General features: G+C 44.9%; 1 protein-coding gene across 1 annotated transcript in view; it reads left to right on the top strand.

Moving 5' to 3' along the window:
• Positions 1–24,187, top strand: part of LOC145394047 (sodium-dependent neutral amino acid transporter B(0)AT3-like) — a 124,956-nt gene that overhangs the window by 78,886 nt on the left and 21,883 nt on the right. The window contains exons 4-8 of the mRNA XM_080268016.1: positions 380–495; positions 988–1,095; positions 2,804–2,887; positions 5,567–5,728; positions 19,067–19,177. Coding sequence (XP_080124142.1) covers positions 380–495; positions 988–1,095; positions 2,804–2,887; positions 5,567–5,728; positions 19,067–19,177 — 581 coding nt within the window. The remainder of the gene's footprint in view (positions 1–379; positions 496–987; positions 1,096–2,803; positions 2,888–5,566; positions 5,729–19,066; positions 19,178–24,187) is intronic.

The following is a 24,187-nucleotide window of genomic DNA, read 5'->3' as shown; positions in this document are numbered from 1 at the left end:
AGAGAGAGAGAGCTAGAGAGAGAACAAGGGTGAGAGAACAGGGGTGAGAGAACCAGGGTGAGAGAACCAGGGTGAGAGAACAAGGGTCAGAGAACAAGGGTTAGAGAACAAGGGTTAGAGAATAAAGGTGAGAGAACTACCAACAACATTATCCCGCCTAACCAACTTGACGGCAAACTAACCCACTGTGTTTTCCCTCCTCCAGTTGTATTTCTGTTCCTCTCTTCCCCTCCTTGGTCATGCTGGCACAAGGGGGAGAACTATCAACTACATGCCCAGAGATCATCATCATCATCATCATCATCATCATCATCATCATCATCATCAAGTTTAATCCATGAGGGGGTACTAACCAACTATTTTTTCCCTCTTCCTGCAGGCGCCTTTCTGTTCCCTTACCTGATTATGCTGGCGGTGGAGGGGATTCCGGTCTTCTACCTGGAGCTGGCGGTTGGACAGCGGCTCCGGAAGGGCGCCATAGGAGTCTGGAACCAGGTGAGAGTGAGAAATTAATGAGGAAGAAAGAAAAAAATGAGGGAAAAAGGGACTGGATGGAATGGCGTTGGAAGTGGTGGGTGAGAGATAAAGGGATTATAAAGGGAGGAGGTATGCATGACGGAAGTGTTCAGTGGAAATTAATAAGAGAGAGAGAGAGAGAGAGAGAGAGAGTGAGATTTAAACTGGAACAGAAAATGGTAGAGGCAAAAGAAGATTAGAGAAGGGATCCAGAGGGGGAAGAAAGAGGGATTTGTAACGAAAGAGAGAGAGAGAGAGAGAGAAAGAAAGAAAGAGTCACATCCGTCTTCCATCTACCCACTTAACCATCCACACACTCACCTACCCACCTATCTAACATCCCCACCACCTCACTCACCAACCCACCTACCACCCACTTCCCATCTACTAACCACCACTCATCTACCATTCACCTACCACCTACCCACTTACCCCTACACCTGCTCTACACCTACACCCTCCCTTCCGCAGGTGTCTCCTTACTGCGGCGGGATCGGTGTGGCCTCAGCCTTCGTGTCCTTCAACGTGGCTCTCTACTACAACACCATCATTGCCTGGTGCCTCTACTACCTCGCAGGGGTTAGTACTTCCCTACCCTCTTTAGCTTTAGATTTACTCCCTCTACAGTTAGTTATTCCCTCTACAGTTACAGTCACTCTCACTACAGTTACAGTCACTCTCTCTACAGTTAGTCACTCCCTCTACAGATACAGTTACTCCCTCTACTTGCCACACAGACCGGGGTTACTCACTTCCCTACACCTTTGTTTTCCATGGGTATCACTGTCCCCTTCTCTGCCTCTCTTCTTCTCTTACACCTAACTCTGAATTTTTCTTCTGCTCCCCTTCTCTTCCCTCAAACACCTGTTCCTCCCCTCTCCTCTCTCACACACCTGTCCCTCCCCTCCTCCCCTTACACACCTGTACCTCCCCTCCACTCCCCTCCCACACACACCTGTCCCCCCTCCCCTCCCCTCCCTCACACACCTGTCCCTCCCCCTCAAACCTAACCCATCATTTACGGTATCTCCTCTTTAACACATGTTTCTCTCCACCTCTCCCCTTTTTAACACATGTTTCTCTCCACCTCTTCCCTCCGTTACACGTGTTTCTCTCCACTTCTTCCCTCCACTGCACATGTTTCTCTCCACCTCTCCCCTCAGTTACACCTGTTTCTCTCCACCTCTCCCCTCCGTTACACATGCTTCTCTCCACCCCTTCCCTCTGTAACACATGCTTCTCTCCACTTTTCTCCTTTCTTTAACACTTCTCCTTTCGCCTCCTTTTATTCCTCAGTGCCTCCATCTTTTCTCCTTTGCAGTTTTGTCTCTCTACCTGCTTTCTCTCCGCCTCTCCTCCCTCCATCCTTCTTTCCTCCAATACACCTGTTTCTCCACCTTTTTTCCCTTCCCTCTCTCCTTCCTCCATCTCTTCTTCTTCCATTTTTCCTCCTATACATCTGTTTCACCACCTTTTTTCTCTCCCCCTCTCCTTCCTCCATTTCTCTTCTCTTGCAGTCACCCCTTCACCTCTCCCGAGACCCTCTCCCTCACATCTATCAATCTTAAACACACACACACACACACACACACACACACAAAATGAAACACATACAAACCCAAACATACACACAAAAAACGCTCACACACACACACACACACACACACACACACGATGAAACACGTACAAACCCAAACATACACACAAAAAACGCTCACATACACTCACACATACATACACACACACACACACACACACACACACACACACACACACACACACACACACACACACACACACACACACAAAATCCATTAATAATAAACAAACAGTGGCTTCCTAACGACGTGTACTAATGTCGTTGTCCATATAGGTTAAAAAAAAAAATGGTTCTATGCAAATTATACATCACTAACAATAAACCTCCTCCTCCCCTTCCTCCTCTTTTTCTTCTCTTCCACGTCCCTTCCTCCTTCCTTTTCTTCTTCCTCTTCCTTTTTCGCACTCCTCATTTCGTCTTCCACCTCTCCCTCTTTCTCTTCCTCCTCCTCCTCCTCTTCTTTCTCCTTCACCTCATGATTGTATATTATTGTCTAAGGCCATACCGCTCTCAATACAACGCTTCTTCATTTACTGTACCGTACCTATTATTTACCTTGTTATATATTCTTCCTCTTGATTAACTTATTTATCTATCTGTTTATGTATTTATCTACTTATTTTATTCATTCATTTATCGTATTTGTTTATTCATATGCCTATTTTTTCCTTTTCTCTCTCCCCTCAGAGTTTTCGCAGCCACCTTCCCTGGGCTGAGTGTCCTAAGATCTACTTCAACAACAATTCCTACATGGAGGTGCCCGAGTGTGCTGTGAGTATGCCGCCAGGTTACGTATGGCTGGGTTGGGCTGGCTTGGGTTGGGTTGGGTTAGATTAGGTTAGGTTTGGTTAGTGTACTTTAGGTGAACTCAGGTTGCGTTAGGTTAGGTTAGGTTAGGATAGGATTTCTGACAACCATTCCATTTATAACTCCATTCTTCCCCATCATCATCAGTATATACGAATGACAATATTATATCCCCACAACAATTCCTGACAGACTCCCTTCCTCTCACCCCCACTCCCACGCCACCTACCTTGTTACCATCGTTCAGCAGTCACCAAGCATCGTCCTCATTTCCCTACCTTTTCCTTTGACACTCGTAACCATATCCTCACCTGCCTTTGCAATGTCGATAAATTTCTCTTCCTTACAATAATCACTTTCCCCTTCACACCTGACTTCATTCCCCATCCTATACCGGTACGACTTTCACATTCGCTTGTCACTCTCTTACACCACATTTTCACCTCATTGTGATTTTAGCTCTTTCAATTTCCTTTATGGTTCTACATTACTTGGAGAGAGACTGTACATGGCTAAAGGTATATAGCACTCTTATGAAGGCATGAGAATAATCACAGAGCATTTTCAAGTACCGGTAGCTGAGTTCGGTTGCTGTCAGAATGTTTCGCGCAACGTGTGAACCGATGCTTATTTCAGCGACTTTACACCCCATTTTCACCCCTTCAAGTATTACACCTTCTTACATACGACCTTCATCCGCTTTATTAGAGACTATACACCCAATAGCATACAATTTTTTTACCCTTTCTATGTGCCTTCCCCCTCTCTCTTACCCTCAACATATGACTTCTCTCTGTCTAGCATTTTACACTCCCTCGTTCACTTTCTCCTGCCTCCCCTCTCCTCCTTCTTCTCCCTCCCCCCTACCTCTTACCTCCCCTCCCCTCCCCTCCTCTCCTCTCCTCTCTCCTCCCCAACTCTCATCTCTCCTCCCCATCCTGTCTCTTCTTCCTTCCTTACCTCTCCTCCCCTATTTCCCCTCTTCTTTCCTCCCTATCCTACCTCCCATTTCCTCCCTTACCCTCTTTCTTTCCTCCCTATTTACCCTCTCTATCTCTCCCATCCCCTTAACTCTCCCCTCCCCTCCCCTCTCTCCCTACCAATCATCATCCCTCCCTACCTTTCCTTACCTCCCCTCCCTATCTCTCTTCACCTCTCCACTTCTTCTTCCTTCCCCTCCCTACTTCTTCCTATGTCTTCCTCTCTCCCCTCCCTACCTCCCATCTCATCCACACCTCTCTCTACCTTCCCTCCCCATTCTTCCCCCCGTCCCTCCCCATTTTTCCCTCTGTCCCTTCCCCTTTCCTTGCCTTTCCTCCTCTGAGTCTCCTTCCCACCTCTCCTTCCCTTCATTCTTTCACAACCTCACTCTCCCTACCTCCTTCACCCTTACCCCACCTCACCCTCGCTCATTCTCCTTCCCATTTCCTTTCTACACCTCATCACCAAACCGTCCACCCCCCCCACCCTCCTCTCTCTCTCTCTCTCTCTCTCTCTCTCTCTCTCTCTCTCTCTCTCTCTCTCTTTCTCTCTCTCCTTAACTCCCCCATTAACCTCCCTCACTTCTCACCCTTCCCCTTTTCTCACAAACTTCCACGCCCCTCCCTTCCTTCCTGACCCCTACCATAATTCTCCCTCACCCCTCTCCCCCTCCTTCCTGCTCCAATACCCTCCCTTTCTCCCTAAATCTTCTCCCTGCCTCCCTTATCCCTCCCTTCCTAGTTCCTCACCCCTCCACTCTTCTTTCTTCCTAATCTTCCTTCATCCTCCTTTTACCCATCCTTCATAATTTATCCCTAACCTCTCCTTTCCTCCTTCCTTCTAAACTCCCCCCCTCCTTCAGCCCCTCATCCGATTAATTGTCTTTCTCCCTGTCTCCATTACTCTTCCTTCCCAAAACCTTCTTCTCCCCATTTCCCTCCTCTCTCCTCTTCATTCGAACCCTCCTCCCTCCTCAGTCCCTCTCCTCTCTGCTCCTTTCTTCCTTTCATTCTAACGCTTCTAAATTCTCATCTCCCTGTCTCTCTTTACCCCTCCCTTTTTTCATTCTAACTAACCCTTCCCCTCCCTTCTTACTCATCCCCATCTCCCTTTCATGCTCACCCTTTTCCTTCACCTTCCTTCCTCCCTCTCACCCTCTGTTCTCCCTTCCTAATTCTCCTCACACCCTCACACCCTAATCCCATCCTCCCTTCCACCCTAACCATTCTCTCTCTCTCCCTAAGCCCTCACCTCCCCAATCTATTAACTTTCTTCTCCTCTTCTACACCCTTCTCTCCTCCTTCCTTCCTACTTCCACGCCCTGTTCTCCCCACCCTTCTTTTTTCATAACACTTCTCCCTCCCCACCTCCCTAACTCCCCTCTCCCTCTCTCCTCACCCCTCCTTTCTTCATCACAAGGCTTCCTCCCCATCTCCCTCTCTCCTCACCCCTCCTTTCTTCATCACGCGTCTCCCTCCCCATCTCCCTCTCTCCCCATCCCTCTTTTTTCATCACAAGTCTCCCTCCCCATCTCCCTCTCTCCCCACCCTCCTGTCATCATCACACTTCTCCCACATTCCCTTTCTCCCCAACCCTCCTTTCTTCATCAAAAATCTCCCTCCCCACCTCCCTAACTCCCCCCTCTCTCTCTCCCCCCGACAGAAAAGCAGCCCGACGGAGTATTTCTGGTACCGAGAGACGCTGGACATCTCCCCAGACATCAGCCACCCCGACAGGTTTAATTGGAAGATAGCCGTGTGTCTCCTGGTGGCCTGGCTGCTTACGTACCTCTGTATGGCCAAGGGCATCGCATCGTCTGGCAAGGTGAGAGGAAGAACGGGGGTGGGAGGGGAAAGAGGAGGGAAAAAAGAGGCAGAGAGGGGGGAAAGGAGGGTAAAAAGAGGAAGATTAAGAGAAAAGAAGAGGAAAAAAGAGGGCGAGAGAGAGGAAAAGAAGAAACAAGAGGAAGAGAAAGGACATTAAGGAATGGATAGGAAAGAAAAGGAAGAGAGAGGACACTGGGGAAAGGAGAGAGAAAAAAGAGGAACAGAAAGGACACTGGGGAAAGGAGAGGAAAAAAGAGAAAGAGATAGGACACTGGGGGGAAAGAAGAGAGAAAAAAGTGGAACAGAAAGGACACTGAGGGAAGAAAGAGAGACAGGGAAAGATAAGAGAGAAAAAGAGATAGGAAGAGAGAAGACAGACAGAATTGTGAGAAAGTGAGGGAGAAATAAAGATAAAGATTGTAAGGAACTGAAAAGGATAGAGAAAAAAGCTTGAAGGAAATACAGAAAGCAAGAGAAAGGAAAGTTAAAGAATAGCAGTTAAGTTCAATTAGAAGATGAATGGGTGTCTGCTTGTTGTGTGTGTGTGTGTGTGTGTGTGTGTGTGTGTGTGTGTGTGTGTGTGTGTGTGTGTGTGTGTGTGTGTGTGTGTGTGTGTGTGAGAGAGAGAGAGAGAGAGAGTGAGAGCTGAGGGAGGGGGGAAGGAGTAGGAGGGAAGGGAGGAGAGGTAAAAGCAAAAATACTGAAGAAAAGAAAGCAAGAAAAGAGGGACATTCTCTCTCTCTCTCTCTCTCTCTCTCTCTCTCTAACACCCACACACTCATCACTATTCCGTTCTGCTCCCTATCCTTAATGGAGAGAGAGAGAGAGAGAGAGAGAGAGAGAGAGAGAGAGAGAGGAAATGAAGAGCAATACAAGACCATAAAAAGGAGTGTTTGAGGAGGGAGGGAGGAAGGGGGAGAGAGGAGGGGAAGAAAGAGGAAAGAAGGAGGGAAGGAAGGAAGGAAGGAAAAGAGGAGGAAGGCGGGAAGGAACCAAGGAAAGGAGAAAAAAAGAAAGGAAAATGAGAAAGGGAAGGAGGAGGGGAATAAGAGGTGGAGAGAAACAAAAGAAATGAACATTGGAATGGGAGAGAGAAGAGAGAAAGGAGAGAATGAGATGAAGGAAGGGGGAAGAGAGGAAGGAAGGAAGGAAGGGGAGGATGGAAAGAGGGAGAGGGAAAGGAAGGGAGAAAGGAGGGAAGGGGAGAGAGAGGAGCGAAAGAGGGAGAGAGGTGAACAAACGATGATGGAAAAAAGGGTGGAAAAGAAGAGGAAGGGAAGAAGGATGGCAGAAGAAACGGGAGGGAGGGAGGGAGGAAAGAAGAGGAGAGAGGGAAGGCAGGAAGAAACAATTAGAGGGAGGGAGAGAGGGAGGGAGGAAGGGAGGGAGGGAGGGAGAGAAAAAGAGGAAGGGAGGGAAGAAAGAAGAGGTGGGAGAGTTGCAAAAGCACTAAAGGATGGGACGTGAGAGAGAGGAAGATATAAAGCCAGAGAGAGAGAGAGAGAGAGAGAATGATCATCAGAGCTTAATAGCGTGAGAGTTTTGGCCAAACGAGGGAAGGAGGTAAGAGTGAGGAGTGTTAGGAAGAGTGAAGAAGAGTGAGGAGTGTGAGGAAGAGTGAAGAAGAGTGAGGAGTGTGAGGAAGAGTGAGGATTATGAGGAAGTGATGAGACTGAGGAAGGGTGAGGAGTGTGCGGAGGAGGAAAGTGAGGGTATGAGGAAGAGTGAGGAGTGTGAGGAAGAATGAGAAGGGAAAGGATGAGTGAAGAAGAATGAGGAGTGTGAGGAGGAGTATGGAATGTGAGAAAGAGTGAGGAGTGTTAGGAAGTGAGGTGTAAGGGAGTATGAGGATGAATGAGGAGTGTGAGGAAGAGTGAGGAAGCGTGAGGAAAGGCCTGTTATGCTCCCTACTGAGAGCGATTATTATTATTATTATTATTATTATTATTATTATTATTACTACAACTACTACTACTACTACTACTACTACTACTCCTACTGTTACTACTTCTGCTGCTGCTGCTACTACTACTACTACTACTACTACTACTACTACTACTACTATTATTATTATTATTATTATTATTATTATTATTATTATTATCTTTTCCCTCGCAACTCCATTTACGCGGCAACTTTTTCAGGGTTTCTGGCAACTTTTTCCTGGCGACTGCTACTACAAAGGCCCATGTGACAAACTTTCTATTTTTACCTGCAAATAAAATGCCACGAAAATAAGTCACCAGGAGAAAGTTGCCCGGGGAAGGGATCACGTGACCACCTTAAGTCTAAAATCGTCGAAAAAAAATGGAAAAAGTATAAAAAAAACTGTAGTCATATTAAGCTGAATAAAATCGTCTGGAGGTAGAATGACTGAAGTGTAAAAATGAGGTCCAAGGGTCGAAAGGGGTAAAAAATCGTCGCAAAAAATAAAAAGAATAAATTTAGGACCTCTGTATCTCTAAGCTGAATAAAATCGTCTGAAGACAGGGATATGAAAGTGTAAAAAAAAAAAGGTCCACGAGCTGAAGGGGTTAAAAAAAAAAACTAACAAGAATAAATTTAAAAGAGCTTCCAATCTCAGCTGAATAAAATCGTCTGGAGAAAGAACTAAGATATATATATAAAAAAAAAAAGGAGGTCCACTGGCTGAAGGGGTTAATCAAAGGTGGGTGGTTGCCATGGAGACGGTGATGGCAGCATGGATCTTGGCGCACCACTACTAGTGTCTTGAGAGAGAGAGAGAGAGAGAGAGAGAGAGAGATTCACAGACATAGTTACAATCAATTCTCAGTCGTATGATTTTTTTTTTCTAAGAAGGAAAAAAAAGGAATGTAGAGTCCCCCTATGCTTCTTGTTCCTCTTAAAAATGAACAGATGGATAGACAGACAGATATACTGATAGATAGACAGATAGACAGATAGACAGATCGACAGGTAGGTAGGTAGGTAGGTAGGTAGGTAGGTGGGTGGGTGTGTGGGTGGGTGGGTAGGTAGGTAGGTAGGTAGGTAGGTAGGTAGATAGATAGATAGATAGATAGATAGATAGATAGACAGACAGATAGATAGATAGATAGAGATAGATAGATAGGTAGGTAGGTAGGTAATTAGGTAGGTAGGTAGGTAGATAGACAGATAGATAGATAGACAGACAGATAGATAGATACATAGAGATAGATAGGTAGGTAGGTAGGTAGGTAGGTTGGTAGATAGATGGATAGACAAATAAATAAATGAGACCTTACAAGATGACAAAGAAAGCAACAGCAGCATAGACAGCAATGATAGCAAAGATGGCAATAATAGCAGAGACAGCAATGACAGCAAAGATAGCCGACAGCAAAAAATAGCGCAGCAAAGGTAGCAAAAACGGCAAAGACAGCAATGACAGAAATGATACCAAAGAAAGCAATGACAGCAAATGACAGCAAAGAACTAAGGCGGCAATAACAGCAATGACAGAATGATAAAAATGAAAGTAGCATCAACAAAGAAAAACACACACAAAACGAGGATACCAAAACAGCAAAAACAGCCAAAGACAGCCAAAGATAGCACAGAGAGCCGCCCATTATCGGGAATCGAACCACGTGCCTGCAATTTACGGGCACACAGAGCTCCTTCGCACGGTTGCTACGTGACAGGGGTGGGGGGAAGGGGGGGCCTGCCATTCCCGACCGCCCAGGTTAATCTTTACGAGGCGAAAATATAGAGTAGGATTCATCATGTGCTGGTTACATAGACTTACAGACCACGCAGACCTTACTGTCCTTATCTAGGTGACCCGAGAATATGAGGAGGATTGATTGTGTGGTTGTGGGGAGGAGGATTGTGGGCAAGACTGATTATGTGGTGGTGGTGGTGGTGTGTGTGTGTGTGTGTGTGTGTGTGTGTGTGTGTGTGTGTGTGTGTGTGTGTGTGTGTGTGTGTGTGTGTGTGTGTGTGTGTGTGTGTGTGTGTGTGTGTGTGTGTGTGTGTGTGTGTGTGGTGAGGTTGACTGATTGTGTAGTTATGAGGACTGTGGGCAAGACTGATTGTGTGGTGGTGAGGAATGAGTGTGATGGTGCTGTGTGGTGGTGATGGAGACTGATTGTGTGATGGTTGTTATGTAGTGGTAGGGAGTGTCTGGTGATGAGGACAGTGTGTGGTGACTTGCGGTGGGTGATTGTGTTATGGTGGCAGTGTGGAGGTGAGGAGTGATTGTGTAGTGGTGAGAAGTGAGTGTGGGGTGATGACAACATGGTGGTGATGAGGAATGAGTGTATGGTGGTGAATAGTGATGTGTGGTGGCGAGAAGTGATTTTGATACTGACTGTGTGGTGATGAAGATTGACTGTGGTGGTGAATAGCGACTGTGGTGATGATAAGTGAATCTGATGGTGGTTGTGTGGTGGTGACTGTGTGGAAAGAATGTTATTTTGTGTGGTGGTGGTGTAGTGGAGTGGGGCTGGGTGGGGCTGCATCAGTTTTAATCACTCTAATGAACGAGGTGGGGGCGAGGCGTGGATACGGTATAGTGATGAGTTTGTTTGGGTGCGCACACACACACACACACACACACACACACACACACACACACACACACACACACACACACACACACACACACACACACACACACACACACACACACACACACACACACACACACACACACACCAAACTCCGCATAATAAAAGAGGCCTCCCGCATCTAAATAAACTCGTCTGACTCACAAGAATACAGAACAAAGAAGCACAACAAACAAAGGTAAGAAAAATAGCAACAAATCTATTAGTGTATTTGAAACCGTCTTTTAAAGAGAAATAGACTATGATATGAATTCTATACGTTCAAGACAAGGATAGCACAGTAAGAGGGCTTCCCAGATCCACCAGTCTCTCTAGTCGAAAATCGCAGAAAAAAAAAGAAAAAAAGGAAATTTATGTAGGTGTAAAAACTTTCTCCTTGACCCATATAATAGCTGGGAGAGACGAGACCGAGGACGAAGAAGTCTCGCCCCACATTACGTCTCTCTCTCTCTCTCTCTCTCTCTCTCCTTCACGAGCATGGAATCCAATATTAAATGGCGACGGGTTCTCGTTTCCATCTCCAGACTGCTATGCCTCTCTGCCTGGACCCCATTACTCTGCTCCATTTCCACGCCCGGCTAACCCTATATTGTGGGGTTTCTGAGGCTCGTATTCTCGTGGGGTAAGGAGGCTCCCTAGCACCTCTTCCTTAGCGATTTACTTTTATGGCTATGACTGGTTAATATCCTTTTGTACGTTATTTACGCATAGTATGGCGATGTTAGGTTTACTCGTTGCTATATAACACAGAACAGGACAGTAAGGTGCAATAAACAAAATAAATCGCTCAGGAAAAGGTGTTAGGGAGCTTCCTTGATCGACGAGAATACGAACCCAAGACCCCGATGTGGAACTACACTATCTTCCTTACTGTAACCTCTTCACTACGATAGCGTCATTTGTACTTCTTTATCTTATCTCTAAATGCTTCTACCCCATTTAACAGAAATTAATGACCGAACTGAAGGGCAAGAAACAGCCTTAATAAACACCCCAATTTCCAAGGTAATCTACAAAACTAGAAACAAAATAAGGAAAAAAAGAAAAGGTTGCAAGAAAGGATACACAGACACACAGACCCATCGTTACGAGAGGTCTTTCCTTGACTGAAGAAAATCGTCTGGAGGATAAAGATCATCTAAGACTTCATCGTACTGAAAGGCTTAACAAATTTAGCGACACAGTGTAAGCAAACAGAACCGCATTGTTAAGGGGAGGTGATGGTGGTCCAGTGGTTAGGGAGGTGGTCTGCTGTCCAAGTAAATAAATAAATAAATACAATAAGAAAGCAAAGTTGATCTCAGAGTATAACAAAGAGCTTCTGTTTATTAGAGTTTCGTTCTATTTTACTCATCCTCCACGACCCACTGACGTCATACATTTATCCCTTCCTCGCCCCTCCCAACTCAAGCATATATTCAATAAGGACGGTGGGTATTAGTGCCGAAATGGTGACACAGGAAAGAGTCTGGTATGTAGAAGTACTGGGAATAAGGGAAAGGACTGTCACTCTATGCTCAGATTTGGACGGACACACACACACACACACACACACACACACACACACACACACACACACACACACACACACAATCAATAAAAGGCCATCAATCCATCAATATCTTTATCATCTGACGATCACATGAAATTATCTATCATCTGACGCCCAACGATAATATCTGACGCTATCAATCTATCTATCTATCTATATACCTAGGCTGCTTCCCCCAAGGAAAGGGAGGTAGCCGAGACAGGATGACTCACTCTCCATTTACTCATCCATTCAAACACATTCATTCGCATCTTAGCCCCAAAGGGGAGAACGGACAGATCCTCACCGCACCACACCGCACAAGGGTCAACTGGGCAATGCAATCAGTGACATCCGCAGCAGGGCCCGACAGCAGAACTGGTTTACCCCTGCCACATCATAACAGACCCATCCCCTTACCCGCACCTGACCTGACTAGCTGATCAGACCAAATGCGGGAGAATATCCCCTCAGGGCTGCGTCATCACTTATTCATTCACAATTTCTCTCCATTTATTTCTGTCACGCACAGCCACTCTTCCTTGCTCAACAGACATCCCTCTCACATCCAGCGCTCTCTTCACACTGTCCATCTATCCTATTCGTGGTCTTCCTCTCAGCCTTACACCTCTCACATCAGATCTAGTTATCTTTTTCATCAATCGCTCATTATCCATTCTCTCCATATGCCCAAACCATTGCAACACCCTCTACTCAACTCTGCCAGCCATCTCCCGAACAACTCCAGTTCTCCTTCGCACTTCATCATTTCGCACCCGATCCATACGCGTCACTCCACACATACTCCTCAGACATCTCATCTCCATTACATTCAAACTTTTCCTCTCTGCTACACCCATATTCCATGTTTCAGCCCCATATAATGCAGTCGGTACCACAACACCCTCATACAGCCTTCTCTTTACATCCATTCTAAGCGAACGACATTTAAACACTTTTTTCATTCCTCCCAGCACCTTTCCTACTTCATTTATTCTAAACTTCACTTCTGCATCTATTCTTCCATCCACAGCAACATGTGACCCTAGATATTTAAAACAATCTACCTCCTCAAGCAACTCACCATTCAAAACTATATTCATCCCCCTACCATCTATCAACCTCGTACACTTCATCACTTTACTCTTATTCTCATTTACTTTCAATTTCCTCCTTTCACACACCCTTCCAAACTCCTCTACCAACTGTCTCAATCTCTCCTCTGAATCAGTCACCAGTGCAGTATCATCTGCAAACAGCAGCTGCTTCAGATTCCACTCTCCTCCATCAACATTTACCAGACTCAGACCACCTAAAACTCTTGCATTCACCTCCCTTACAACACCATCCATATAAATATTAAACAACCAAGGCGACATCACACATCCCTGTCGCAGCCCCACTCTCACGGGAAACCAATCACTCACAGCATTTCCCACTCTTACACACGCTCTACTATTTACATAAAAACTTTTCACCCCTTTTAGTAACCTACCATCAAGTCCATACAATCTTAAAACAGTCCACAAAGCCTCCCTATCAATTCTATCATACGCTTTCTCTAAATCCATAAATGCCCAAAACACATCCTTGCCTTCCGCTAAATACTTTTCACACACTTGTCTCACAGCAAACACCTGATCAACGCATCCCCTCCCTCTCCTAAAGCCACACTGCTCATCACTAATCACTCCCTCTGTACCCTCTCTAACTCTCATAATTAACACTCTACCATACACCTTACCTACAACACTCAACAGACTTATACCCCTAAAGCTAGTACATTCATACTTATCACCCTTGCCTTTATACAACGGGACCACACAAGCACTTGCCCAGTCAATTGGCACCATACCTTTCTCAAAGCACACATTCAACAATCTTACTAACCAGTCAACAATAGTCACTCCACCACCCTTCAGGCATTCCACAGCACACCCATCCATACCTGCAGCTTTCCCTGTTTTCATCTCCTTTACTGCCTTCTCCACTTCCTCCTTCGTGATCAAGGAATCATTCAACTCTCCCAACACATTTATACCTTGCACCCTTCCATCCGCCACAATCTCAGCCACCCTTTCCTCCTCTACATTTAACAATCTTTCAAAATACTCTGCCCATCTCTTCCTTACTGCATCCATCTCAATTAACATCCTTCCATCCTCTGATTTTACTCGTTCTTCCTTCCCAGACTCTCCCTTTCGCACCCTTTTCACCTCCTTCCAAAACATTTTCTTATTCTGCTGAAAATTCTCTGTCAGCCGCCTACCCCACCTCTCATCTGCTGCCACTTTAGCATCACGCACAGCCCTTCTCGCTCTATTCCTCTTCTCCTTATACCTTTCATATGACATCTCATCCTTCCTCTGCAGCCACACTTCATATGCACGTCTCTTCTCAGCCACAGCCATACTTACTTCCTCGCACCACCATTCACTTCCTTTTCTTACACCACCACCCACACGTCTCACACCACACACCTCTTCTGCATGCCCCACCACAGCACTCTTAAACAACTGCCATTCCTCCTCCACGCTGCCATCTATCTATGTCTATCTATTTATCTATCCATCATCAGACGTCCTACCCCGGAATTTTATCCAGAACAACCGCATCTAAAAATTAAATATTAAATCTTTAACCTTTTTCTCGACGCAGCCTCCCTTCCCCATCCACTTCCCACCCTCACTCCATCCCATTCCGCCTTCCCGCACATATTCTCTAACTTCTTCCTCCTCAGTCAATCGTAGTCTGCCTCTCTTTCCTCTGATTCGCCTCCCTTGCTTTAACCGATCATGTCTTATTGCATGTATGTCTTATAGATAGGATTGTTACATATACACTGTGACTGCTACTGCTACTGATACTGTTACTGCTGTTTCTGTTACTACTACTACCACTAATAATAATAATAATAATAATAATGATAATAACACCGCCCTTCTGCTACATCTACTCTTGGTACTATGACGCCAATAACCCCGATCGTTTGTATCGTAAAGTTTAGGAGAGCAGACAGGAAAGTTGCCCTCCTATATTGCAGCTTCCCCCACCCCCACCACACTCCCCCACCCCCACCCCCACTAACCTATCCCCACCACACTCCCTCACCCCCACCCCACGTAACCTCTATCTCCACCCACACAGTCCTCCACCCACACACACCCTCACCCTCATCCCCATCCCCACCCATTCTCTACCTCCTTCCAAACACTCCCTCCCCAACTCCTCTCTCTCTCTCTCTCTCTCTCTATCTATCTATCTATCTATCTATCTATCTATCTATCTATCTATCTATCTATCCCTCCTCCGTTTCATCTGTTTCATTCTTTCTCCTTTCCATTATGATTCTCTTTCTCATGCTCTTCAAACTTTCCTTCTTCTTTCAGACACAGGAGCTGAGGGAGAGAGGGAGAAAGAATCGGAAGCTGAGGGAGAGAGGGAGGAAGGGAGAAATAGCCACAGAAACTAAGGGAGGGAGGGAGGGAGGGAGGGCGAGAGAATATAAAAACGGCAACAGGAGCTGAGGGGGGGAGGGAGGAAGGGAGATATAACTACAGGTGCTTGCTGAGGGAGAAAGGGAGAGAGAAACAGAGACAGGAACTGAGGGAGGGAGAGAAGGAGGGAGAAATAACCAGAGGAGCTGAGGGAGAGAGGAAGAGAGAAACAGACAATGGGGAGGAGGGAGGGAGGAAGGGAGAGAGGCAAAAACAATAACAGAAGCTGAGGGAGAGAGGGAGGGAGGGGGAGAGCAAGAAATAACCAAAGGAGCTGAGGGAGGGAGAGAAAAACAATCAGGGAGCTAAGAGAGGAGGGGAGGGGAAAAAATACCTTCAGGAGGGAGGGAGGGAAGGGGAAACAGTCACAAGGGGGAAGGAGGGAAGGGGGTATTGCCTCTAGAGCTAAGCGAGGCAAAGAGAGAGAGGGGGAAATAGCCAAGGAGATGAGGGAGGGAGACAGACGCAGAGTTGAGAGAGAGAGAGAGAGAGAGAGAAATAATGGCCACAGTCCTATCAAAGTAATTTATCACGTCTAGATGGTTGTGTCTATGGCTAAAATGAATGGCTATTTTTCTGCAAATTATGGAGACGACGGAAGACCTATATAACCCTAAAAAAAGTTATAGACAGATAAATATAGATAAATAGATAGAGACAGATAGATAGATAGATAGATAGAGATGGATAAGTGTAGATAAATGGATAAATATATAGATAGGAAGATACAAACTGACTGACTGACTGATTCACTGATACTTAACTGATGGACTGTGTGTGTGTGTGTGTGTGTGTGTGTGTGAATAATGACCGCCCACGCGTCTGCTTCTCTAAATGCCAGTGATCCATCGGGGGGAAAGGAGGGGAAGGGGGAGGAGCATATTCAGTAGTGGTGGTCATCTCTCTCTCTCTCTCTCTCTCTCTCTCTCTCTCTCTCTCTCTCTCTCTCTCTCTGTATTTCTATTTTATTCTACCTTTCTCCAGCTGCTATATCACTTTTTCGTCTCTCTCTCTCTCTCTCTCTCTCTCTCTCTCTCAAGAACATCAGCAGCATCATTACCGGCTCATTATCATCACAAATCAAAATATCATCTCCGTCACTCCCATCATCACCTCCAGGCCTTCCGTCATCACCATAAGCATCACCATTCCTATCATCACCATCATCACTCCTATCTTCACATCACCGCCACACCCCCCACCATCTCACCATCATCACCATCACTCACACCAACTTTCCACATTCATCACCACAATTACCACCACCATCATCACTCCGCCAAGTCCCATCGTCACTATCCTCCCCGCTTCACCACCATTAATCCCATCATCACTACCACCATAATTATTATCTTCACCACAACCACTCATCACTCCAACCCACGGTATCACTATCACCCCATCTGCCACCATAACCACAACTTCTGTCACCACCACCATCACCACCACCACCACCATCAGCTTAACATCACCATAACATTACTCCACCACCAAAACCCACCACCACCACTACCACCACCATCAGCCTAACACCACCATAACATCACTCCACCACCAATCCCCACCATCATAACCACCACCACCACTACCTCACCAACTACAGAAATTTTCCACCTTAGACTAAATATATCAGTGCAATTTTTCAAGGTCTCTGTTGCATGCGGGTTGGCCTTTACCTGGTACCTGTATCCAAGTAAGAAATAAAAGGTGTAAAGAGGATCAATGTTTATGCGAGGAGGTGTATAAATTCATGCGTGTGCGACTGATGTGCGACTGAGAGAGAGAGAGAGAGAGAGAGAGAGAGAGAGAGAGAGAGAGACAGACAGACAGACAGACAGACAGACAGACAGACAAAGACAGAGAGAGACAGGGAGGGAGGGAGAAGGAAAATGAAGGAGAAAAGGTGGAAAAAGGCGAGGAAAAGTGAGAACTAATGAGAGAGAGAGAGTACAGATTAGACAGCATAAAGTGAAGGCTTTAAAAACTGGGTTCTCTCTTTTCTGAATAACAAAATATCATTCATTTCATCATCATTATCATCACCAACAACACCCTCATCACTATCATTTTCACCATTATCACTCACTGTTCATTACCACCACCATCTTCATCATTATCATCACTTTCACCGACATGGCCACCATCACCAACATCATCACAGCAATCTGGCATCATTTCAAAGTGGCTTGGTATATGCTCCAGTACCCCATCATCATCACCATCATCATCACCATCATCATCATCACTATTATTTTCACCACAATGATTCGCTCTTCATTACAACCATACCAACAACATACCGTAACCATCAACCTCATTACTATCACTGTCATCATGATCATCATCACCATTTTCATCACCATCATCACTACCACCACCATCATCATCATCACAATAATTGAACTGGCATTATTTCGAAAGGACAGGGTACCTTATTTCATGACCCCATACATCATTATCATCATCATCATCATCACCACCACCACTATCATCACCACTATCATTTACACCATTACCACCGCATCACCATCACCATCATCACCACCATCGTATCATCATCACTATCATTTTAACCACTATCACTCACACTTCATTACCACCTTCACCCTCATTACTACACCTTTCACCACCACCACCATCACCACCATCATCATCACTACCTGGCATGAATTCAAGGAGGCTGGGTACACAATTCAGTGCCCGTTTACGAGGTGGCGAGCTGGCAGTAAAGGAGGGGGGACTATGCAGAGCTGCCAAAATAAGCTCAGAGAGGGTCCAAGCCGGGCTGAGTGTGTTGCCTCCCCATTAGGTGTTCTGTCTCCCAAATAAACAACTTTTTCATATGTGGGGATAAATTTTTGCAAATTCACACACACACACACACACACACACACACACACACACACACACACACACACACACACACACACACACACACACACACACAGAAAAAGAGAGAGAGGAGGGATTCACTGCCCGGTTATACAAACGTCCCTCGCTTCCCTCCCTATCCCTCGAAGAATGATGGTGTGACTGGTGAAGAACAGTAACTTCAGCCTGCAGTCCACTGGGTTCACGTTACAGATAAACCCGAAGCTACGATGGCTAAGTTCAAAGAGGCCGCTAAACTTGCCCTCAAAAGGTGCTATAAGGTCATTAAGGCTCCTTTGACTCACACGGCTGAGGAAAATCGTCTGGCGTTAGCTGAAATGGTATACTAAAATCTTACCGACCGTGAAATGAAAGCAATGAGGCAAGTCTTTTTCCAGGAGGAGGAGGAGGAGGAAGAGGAAGAAGAGGAGCAGGAGGAGAAGCAGGAGTACGAGGAGGAGGAAAAGGAGGTCTCAAGGAAATACACTGTTGGCGAAAACTATCTAAAGAGTTAACTATGGTATTTTTATAGGAATCTTTTTAAGGCTGACTATAATAATACTTGCGTTTTCTTTGGGCCTCTAGTTTTCACAAAGCCTCCTGCTGTGGACTAAGGCCGTATAGTTTTGATGTGTTTATCAAATTTAATCTTGCCATTTCGTGACTATTTTGCTCAGCTTAGAATATTCTCACCATCATCACATTCATCACCATCACAACCACCACATCATCACCAGTCACCACCACATCACCACAAGCATCAACACTACCAAACCACCATCATCAAAATCAACACCACCACCATCACCACCACCACCAACATCATCATCATCATCATTCTCACCACCTGTCCGTCACTCCCCCAGGTGGTGTACGTGACGGCGCCCTTCCCTTATCTGGTGCTGGTGATTTTCTTCGTCAGGGGCATCACACTTCCGGGCATGTCAGACGGCCTCAAGCATCTATTCACACCGGACGTAAGTATTCGCACCATTTATACTCTGAACGCCTTTTTCCAGTTAATTTCACGTACCTCGTATTTTCGCCCTTTTCCTGTTAATTTCACGTACCTCTTATTTTCGCCCTTTTCCTGTTAATTTCACGTACCTCTTCTCATCACATAATACTCTTCTCAACGTAACCTGGCTCGTATTTTTACCTTTTTCCTGTTAATTTCACGTACCTCTTCTCATCACATAATACTCTTCTCAACGTAACCTGGCTCGTATTTTCGCCCTTTTCCTGTTAATTTCACGTACCTCTTCACACCACATAATATTCTTTTCAACTTAACCTGCCTCGTATTTTCGTCCTTTTCCTGCTGATTTCACGTACCTCTTCACATCACATAATACTCTTCTCTGCTTAACCTGGCTCATATTTACGCCCTTCTCCAGTTAAGTTCACGTACCTCTTCACATCACATTACATAATATATACTCTTAAAGTAGCTATTGTCCTTTCCCCTTAGCTTGGTCCATATTTTCGTCCTTTTCCTGTTAATTTCACGTCATCACACCATGCATAAATATTCACATCATTTATACTGCTGACCTACTATACTCTTTTCACCTTAACTTGGCCCAGATTTTCGTCCTTTTGCAGCTTATTTAACGTACGGTAGCTCAAAGGCGGAATAAGGGAAATCAAAGGTTCTACATCTTTTCCACAGATCTTCTTCGTGACTAGCATCATATTCCGGCTTAAACTGCTACACCTCAGCATTCAAAACGAAGAGCTCGCTATTTTAAACCATATCAAAGAAACAAGGACATAACACATCCATTTATTTAAGAAACCTACGAATACCTTTTTATTTTTATCCTTTATTTTTATTTTTATTTATTTATTTACTTATCTATTTATTTTGTTATTTATCTTTATTTATTGTTATTGTGGGGAGAGGAATGGCGGTTGGGGGCTGCTTCCCCTCTCCCAATATCCACGTATTGCTAGACACATACGAAATTTAATTCTTTTATCTTGTACTTTATGGACACTAGCTTCCTTCCACACCCTCTTCTTCCTCCTCTGCCCTTCCTGCTTCTTAATTTCCTCCTCCTCCTCCTCCTCCTCCTCTTCCAGTCTGTCCTCTTTTTCCTTCTACTGCTATAATTTCCTCCGTCCTCCTCCTCTGCTGTTCCCCCTCTTCTTCCTCCTCCTTTTCTTCATCTCCTATTCCTCTTTTCTATCCTCCTCCTCCTCCTCACCTCCTATTCCCCTTTTCTATCCTCCTCCTCTTCTCTGTCCTCATCATCCACCACCTCCTCCTTCTTTCCTCCATCCTCTTCCTCCTCCTCCTTTCCTCCATCCTCTTCCTCCTCCTCCTCCTCCTCCTTTCATCCATCCTCTTCCTCCTCCTCTTCCCCTTCCTCTTTGTAGAAGGCTTCGACCCTGAATCCCCTTGAATTTCCTCTGTTAGGGCAGATTGAGAGGGAAGATGGGGAGGAGGAGGAGGAGGGGAAAGAGGGATGAGAGGGAGAGGGGAGGGGGAAGGGGGAGGGGAGGGGGAAGAGGAGGAAGAGGGTAGAGGGGAAGGGGCAGGGGGAGGGAAGGGCGAAGGATATGAAATTGGGAAGGAATAAGAAAGGGAGATGGTGGTCAGGGGAGTAGGGGGGAATGGAGGGAGGAAGCTGGTGGGAGGATATGTTGGAATACTGAGAGAGAGAGAGAGAGAGAGAGAGAGAGAGAGAGAGAGAGAGAGAGGATGACGTCACTCAACTAACTACGGTAGTAATAAAAAATGGTACATTAACCCAACATAACCAGCTTGTCTAAAGAGAGGCAATTAGACTTAGGCCTACCGATTACGAAAAAAAAACAGTAGAAAATAAAGACAAACGTATATAAATTCACACTGATAGCACTGAGCAGAATTAAACCCTACGTTAATAAAATCCACAGCAATCTAATACATCAATAAAAGCTGTAGAATTTTAGACCATACGCTGAACAGGGACAAAATCATCAATCAAATTAATACTAGAATTGCCCTAGGTACCTCAGCTCTTACGTATCTAGACAGAATATGAGAGTTACCTGAGAAAGTTAAAGTCTACCTTGTCAAGTTGATACAGCCAATACAGTGCTAGATTATACGTCAGTCCACACCCACATGGTCTCAAGAGGAAGGAGGAGGAGGAGGAAATGATGATGATGGTGATGAAAGAAGAAGAAGAAGATGAAGACGAAGAAGATAATGATTATGATGATGATAATAATGATGATGATGATGATGATGATGATGAATGAAGATGAAGGTGAAAAAGAAGTGCAAAATAAAGCCCAGTGTTTTGCTACCAACGAAAGCCATCCATATAACAAAAGTAAAAAAAATAAATACCGTATACAACATTCTCGCCCCCTTCTTAAGTCTATGAAAAATCGTCGTAGATAAGTTACTCTTGAAATAAGGAAGAAACTCAGGACTAGTACTAACAAATTTCAACCGTACCACCCGCCTCCCTAACACCATTTCCTGAGCGATTTTTTTTTTTATGTCACACCTTACTGTCCTTGTTACCCAAATCCTTCCAGTATCGCCAATTTCTGAATAAATAACGTACAAAGGGATATTAACCTGTCACATTCTTAAATAAATAGCTAAGGAAGAGGTGTTAGGGAGCTTCCTTAACCGACTAGAATATAAGCCAAGGAATCTGAGAGAACCACCATAGCATCATTACTTTATCAGGTACAGCTCAAATAAAACACTTAATATGCTAAGGTTACACACACTTAATATGCTAAGGATACATAAATATAAACAAGGCAACAAAGCACACACAAACACACACACACACACACACACACACACACACACACACGTGTCACTATTTTTTTTTTACTTCACCTACTAGGGCTATTTCTACTTGACCAAACTTCTCCCTTTCCTACTAGCTACCCAGAGAGGGAGGGAGAGAGAGAGAGAGAGAGAGAGAGAGAGAGAGAGAGAGAGAGAGAGAGAGAGAGTAATAGGGGCTGGAAAGGAATGGAGAAAATGTGTGTGTGTGTGTGTGTGTGTGTGTGTGTGTGTGTGTGTGTGTGTGTGTGTGTGTGTTTCAGTGATTTTCCTTTTCGTATTCCCACCGGCACGCCCCACCATCGGAGCCTGCAAAGTTTCACCTCCTCGGCAGTGAGTGGCCTACTGAGTGGCAATCCAGACACACTCACAGGCGGTATTTTTCACCTGGGGAGTGGCTGAGTGTCTAGGTGGATGAGGGGTAAAGGAGAGGACTTCTGGCCGTATGTGGGGGGAACGCAGTGGAAATTGGGCATGGGTAGTAAGAGAAAAATGAGTTATATTGTGTATCCTCAGACAGCTGATTAAAATGCTTGCTTCTCAGTGATTTCGTAGATGGATGAGTGGTAAAGGAGTGGACTTCTGGCCGGATGAGGAGGGGGAAATGTAGTGGAAGGTTGGATTGGGGACTCGAAAAAAATGTTGAAGGGTTTCTCTCTCTCTCTCTCTCTCTCTCTCTCTCTCTCTCTCTCTCTCTCTCTCTCTCTCACACACACACACACACACACACACACACACACACACACACACATCAATCGATTCCCGTAATGTCCATATTGACTCACAACACAATGGCTGGACGAACAATAAAGGAAATATATAGCCTACTATCTACTTTATTTATTTATATGACAGAAAAATGAGGCGGGGATGATGATGATGATGATGAGGTGGAGGAGGAGGGGAGGAGATAATGATGATGATGAGGAGGAGGTGGAGGAGGAGGAGGGGGAGAAGATAATGATAATAATGATGATGATGATGATGAGGAGGAGGAGGAGGAGGAGGAGGAAATAATGATAATGATGATGATGATGATGATGATAATGACGGGTAGAACCATCGTAACAAACACAGCTCTCTTTCGGAACTTTTATTTAACTTCCCTGCGATTACGTCATTTCCGTCTCATTCAAACTACAATTACGTCATATCCGTCTCATTCTAACCACAATTGCGTCATTTCCGTCTCACTCTAATTACAATTACGTCATTTCCGCCTCATTCTAACTACAATTACGTCATTTCCGCCTCATTCTAACTACAATTATATGTCATTTCCGCCCCATTCTAACCACAATTACGTCATTTCCGTCTCATTCTAACTACAATTACGTCATTTCCGTCTCATTATAACTACAATCACGTCATTTCCGCCTCATTCAAAATAGTTACGTCATTTCCGTCTCATTCAAACTACAATTACGTCATTTCCGTCTCATTCTAACAACAATTACGTCATTTCCGTCTCATTCTAACTACAAGTACGTCATTTCCGTCTCATTCTAAGTACAATTACGTCATTTCCGTCTCATTCTAAGTACAATTACGTCATTTCCGTCTCATTCTAACTACAATTACGTCCTTTCCGTCTCATTCTAAGTACAATTACGTCATTTCCGTCTCATTCTAAGTACAATTACGTCATTTCCGTCTCATTCTAACTGCAATTACGTCATTTCCGTCTCATTCTAACTACAATTACGTCATTTTCGTCTCATTCTAACTACAATTGTCATTTCCGTCTCATTCTAACTACAATTACGTCATTTCCGTCGCATTCTAACTGCAACTACGTCATTTCCGCCTCATTCTAACTGCCCACTTACAATTTATTGTATCTCTAGTAGGGAAGGCGTTAAGAAGGACTAGATGCAAGCCCTTCAGTGCTAGGAACTAGAATGTAGGGTAATTGTAGGCTAAGCTAGAAGTGGTTGGGTAAGGTTAGACTGAGCAAAGTTAGGCTACGGTTAGAATAAGCAACGTTAGGCGAGGTTAGAATGAGCATTGTTAGGTGAGGTTAGAATGAGCAGAGTTAGCTGAGGTTTAGAATCAGCAAAGTCAGGCTAAAGTTAGAATGAGCAAAGTTAGACTAAGGTGAGAATGAGCAAAGTCAGGTGGGATTAGCATGAGCAGTTAGGCCAAGGATAGAATAAGCACAGTTAGGTTATTCACTGGTAAGTTA

Source organism: Coenobita brevimanus, chromosome 26 (assembly GCF_032717465.1).
Source record: "Coenobita brevimanus isolate Jiangsu-jjx chromosome 26, ASM3271746v2, whole genome shotgun sequence".
NCBI lineage: Eukaryota > Metazoa > Arthropoda > Malacostraca > Decapoda > Coenobitidae > Coenobita > Coenobita brevimanus.
This window is presented reverse-complemented; position numbering and strand designations above follow the sequence as displayed.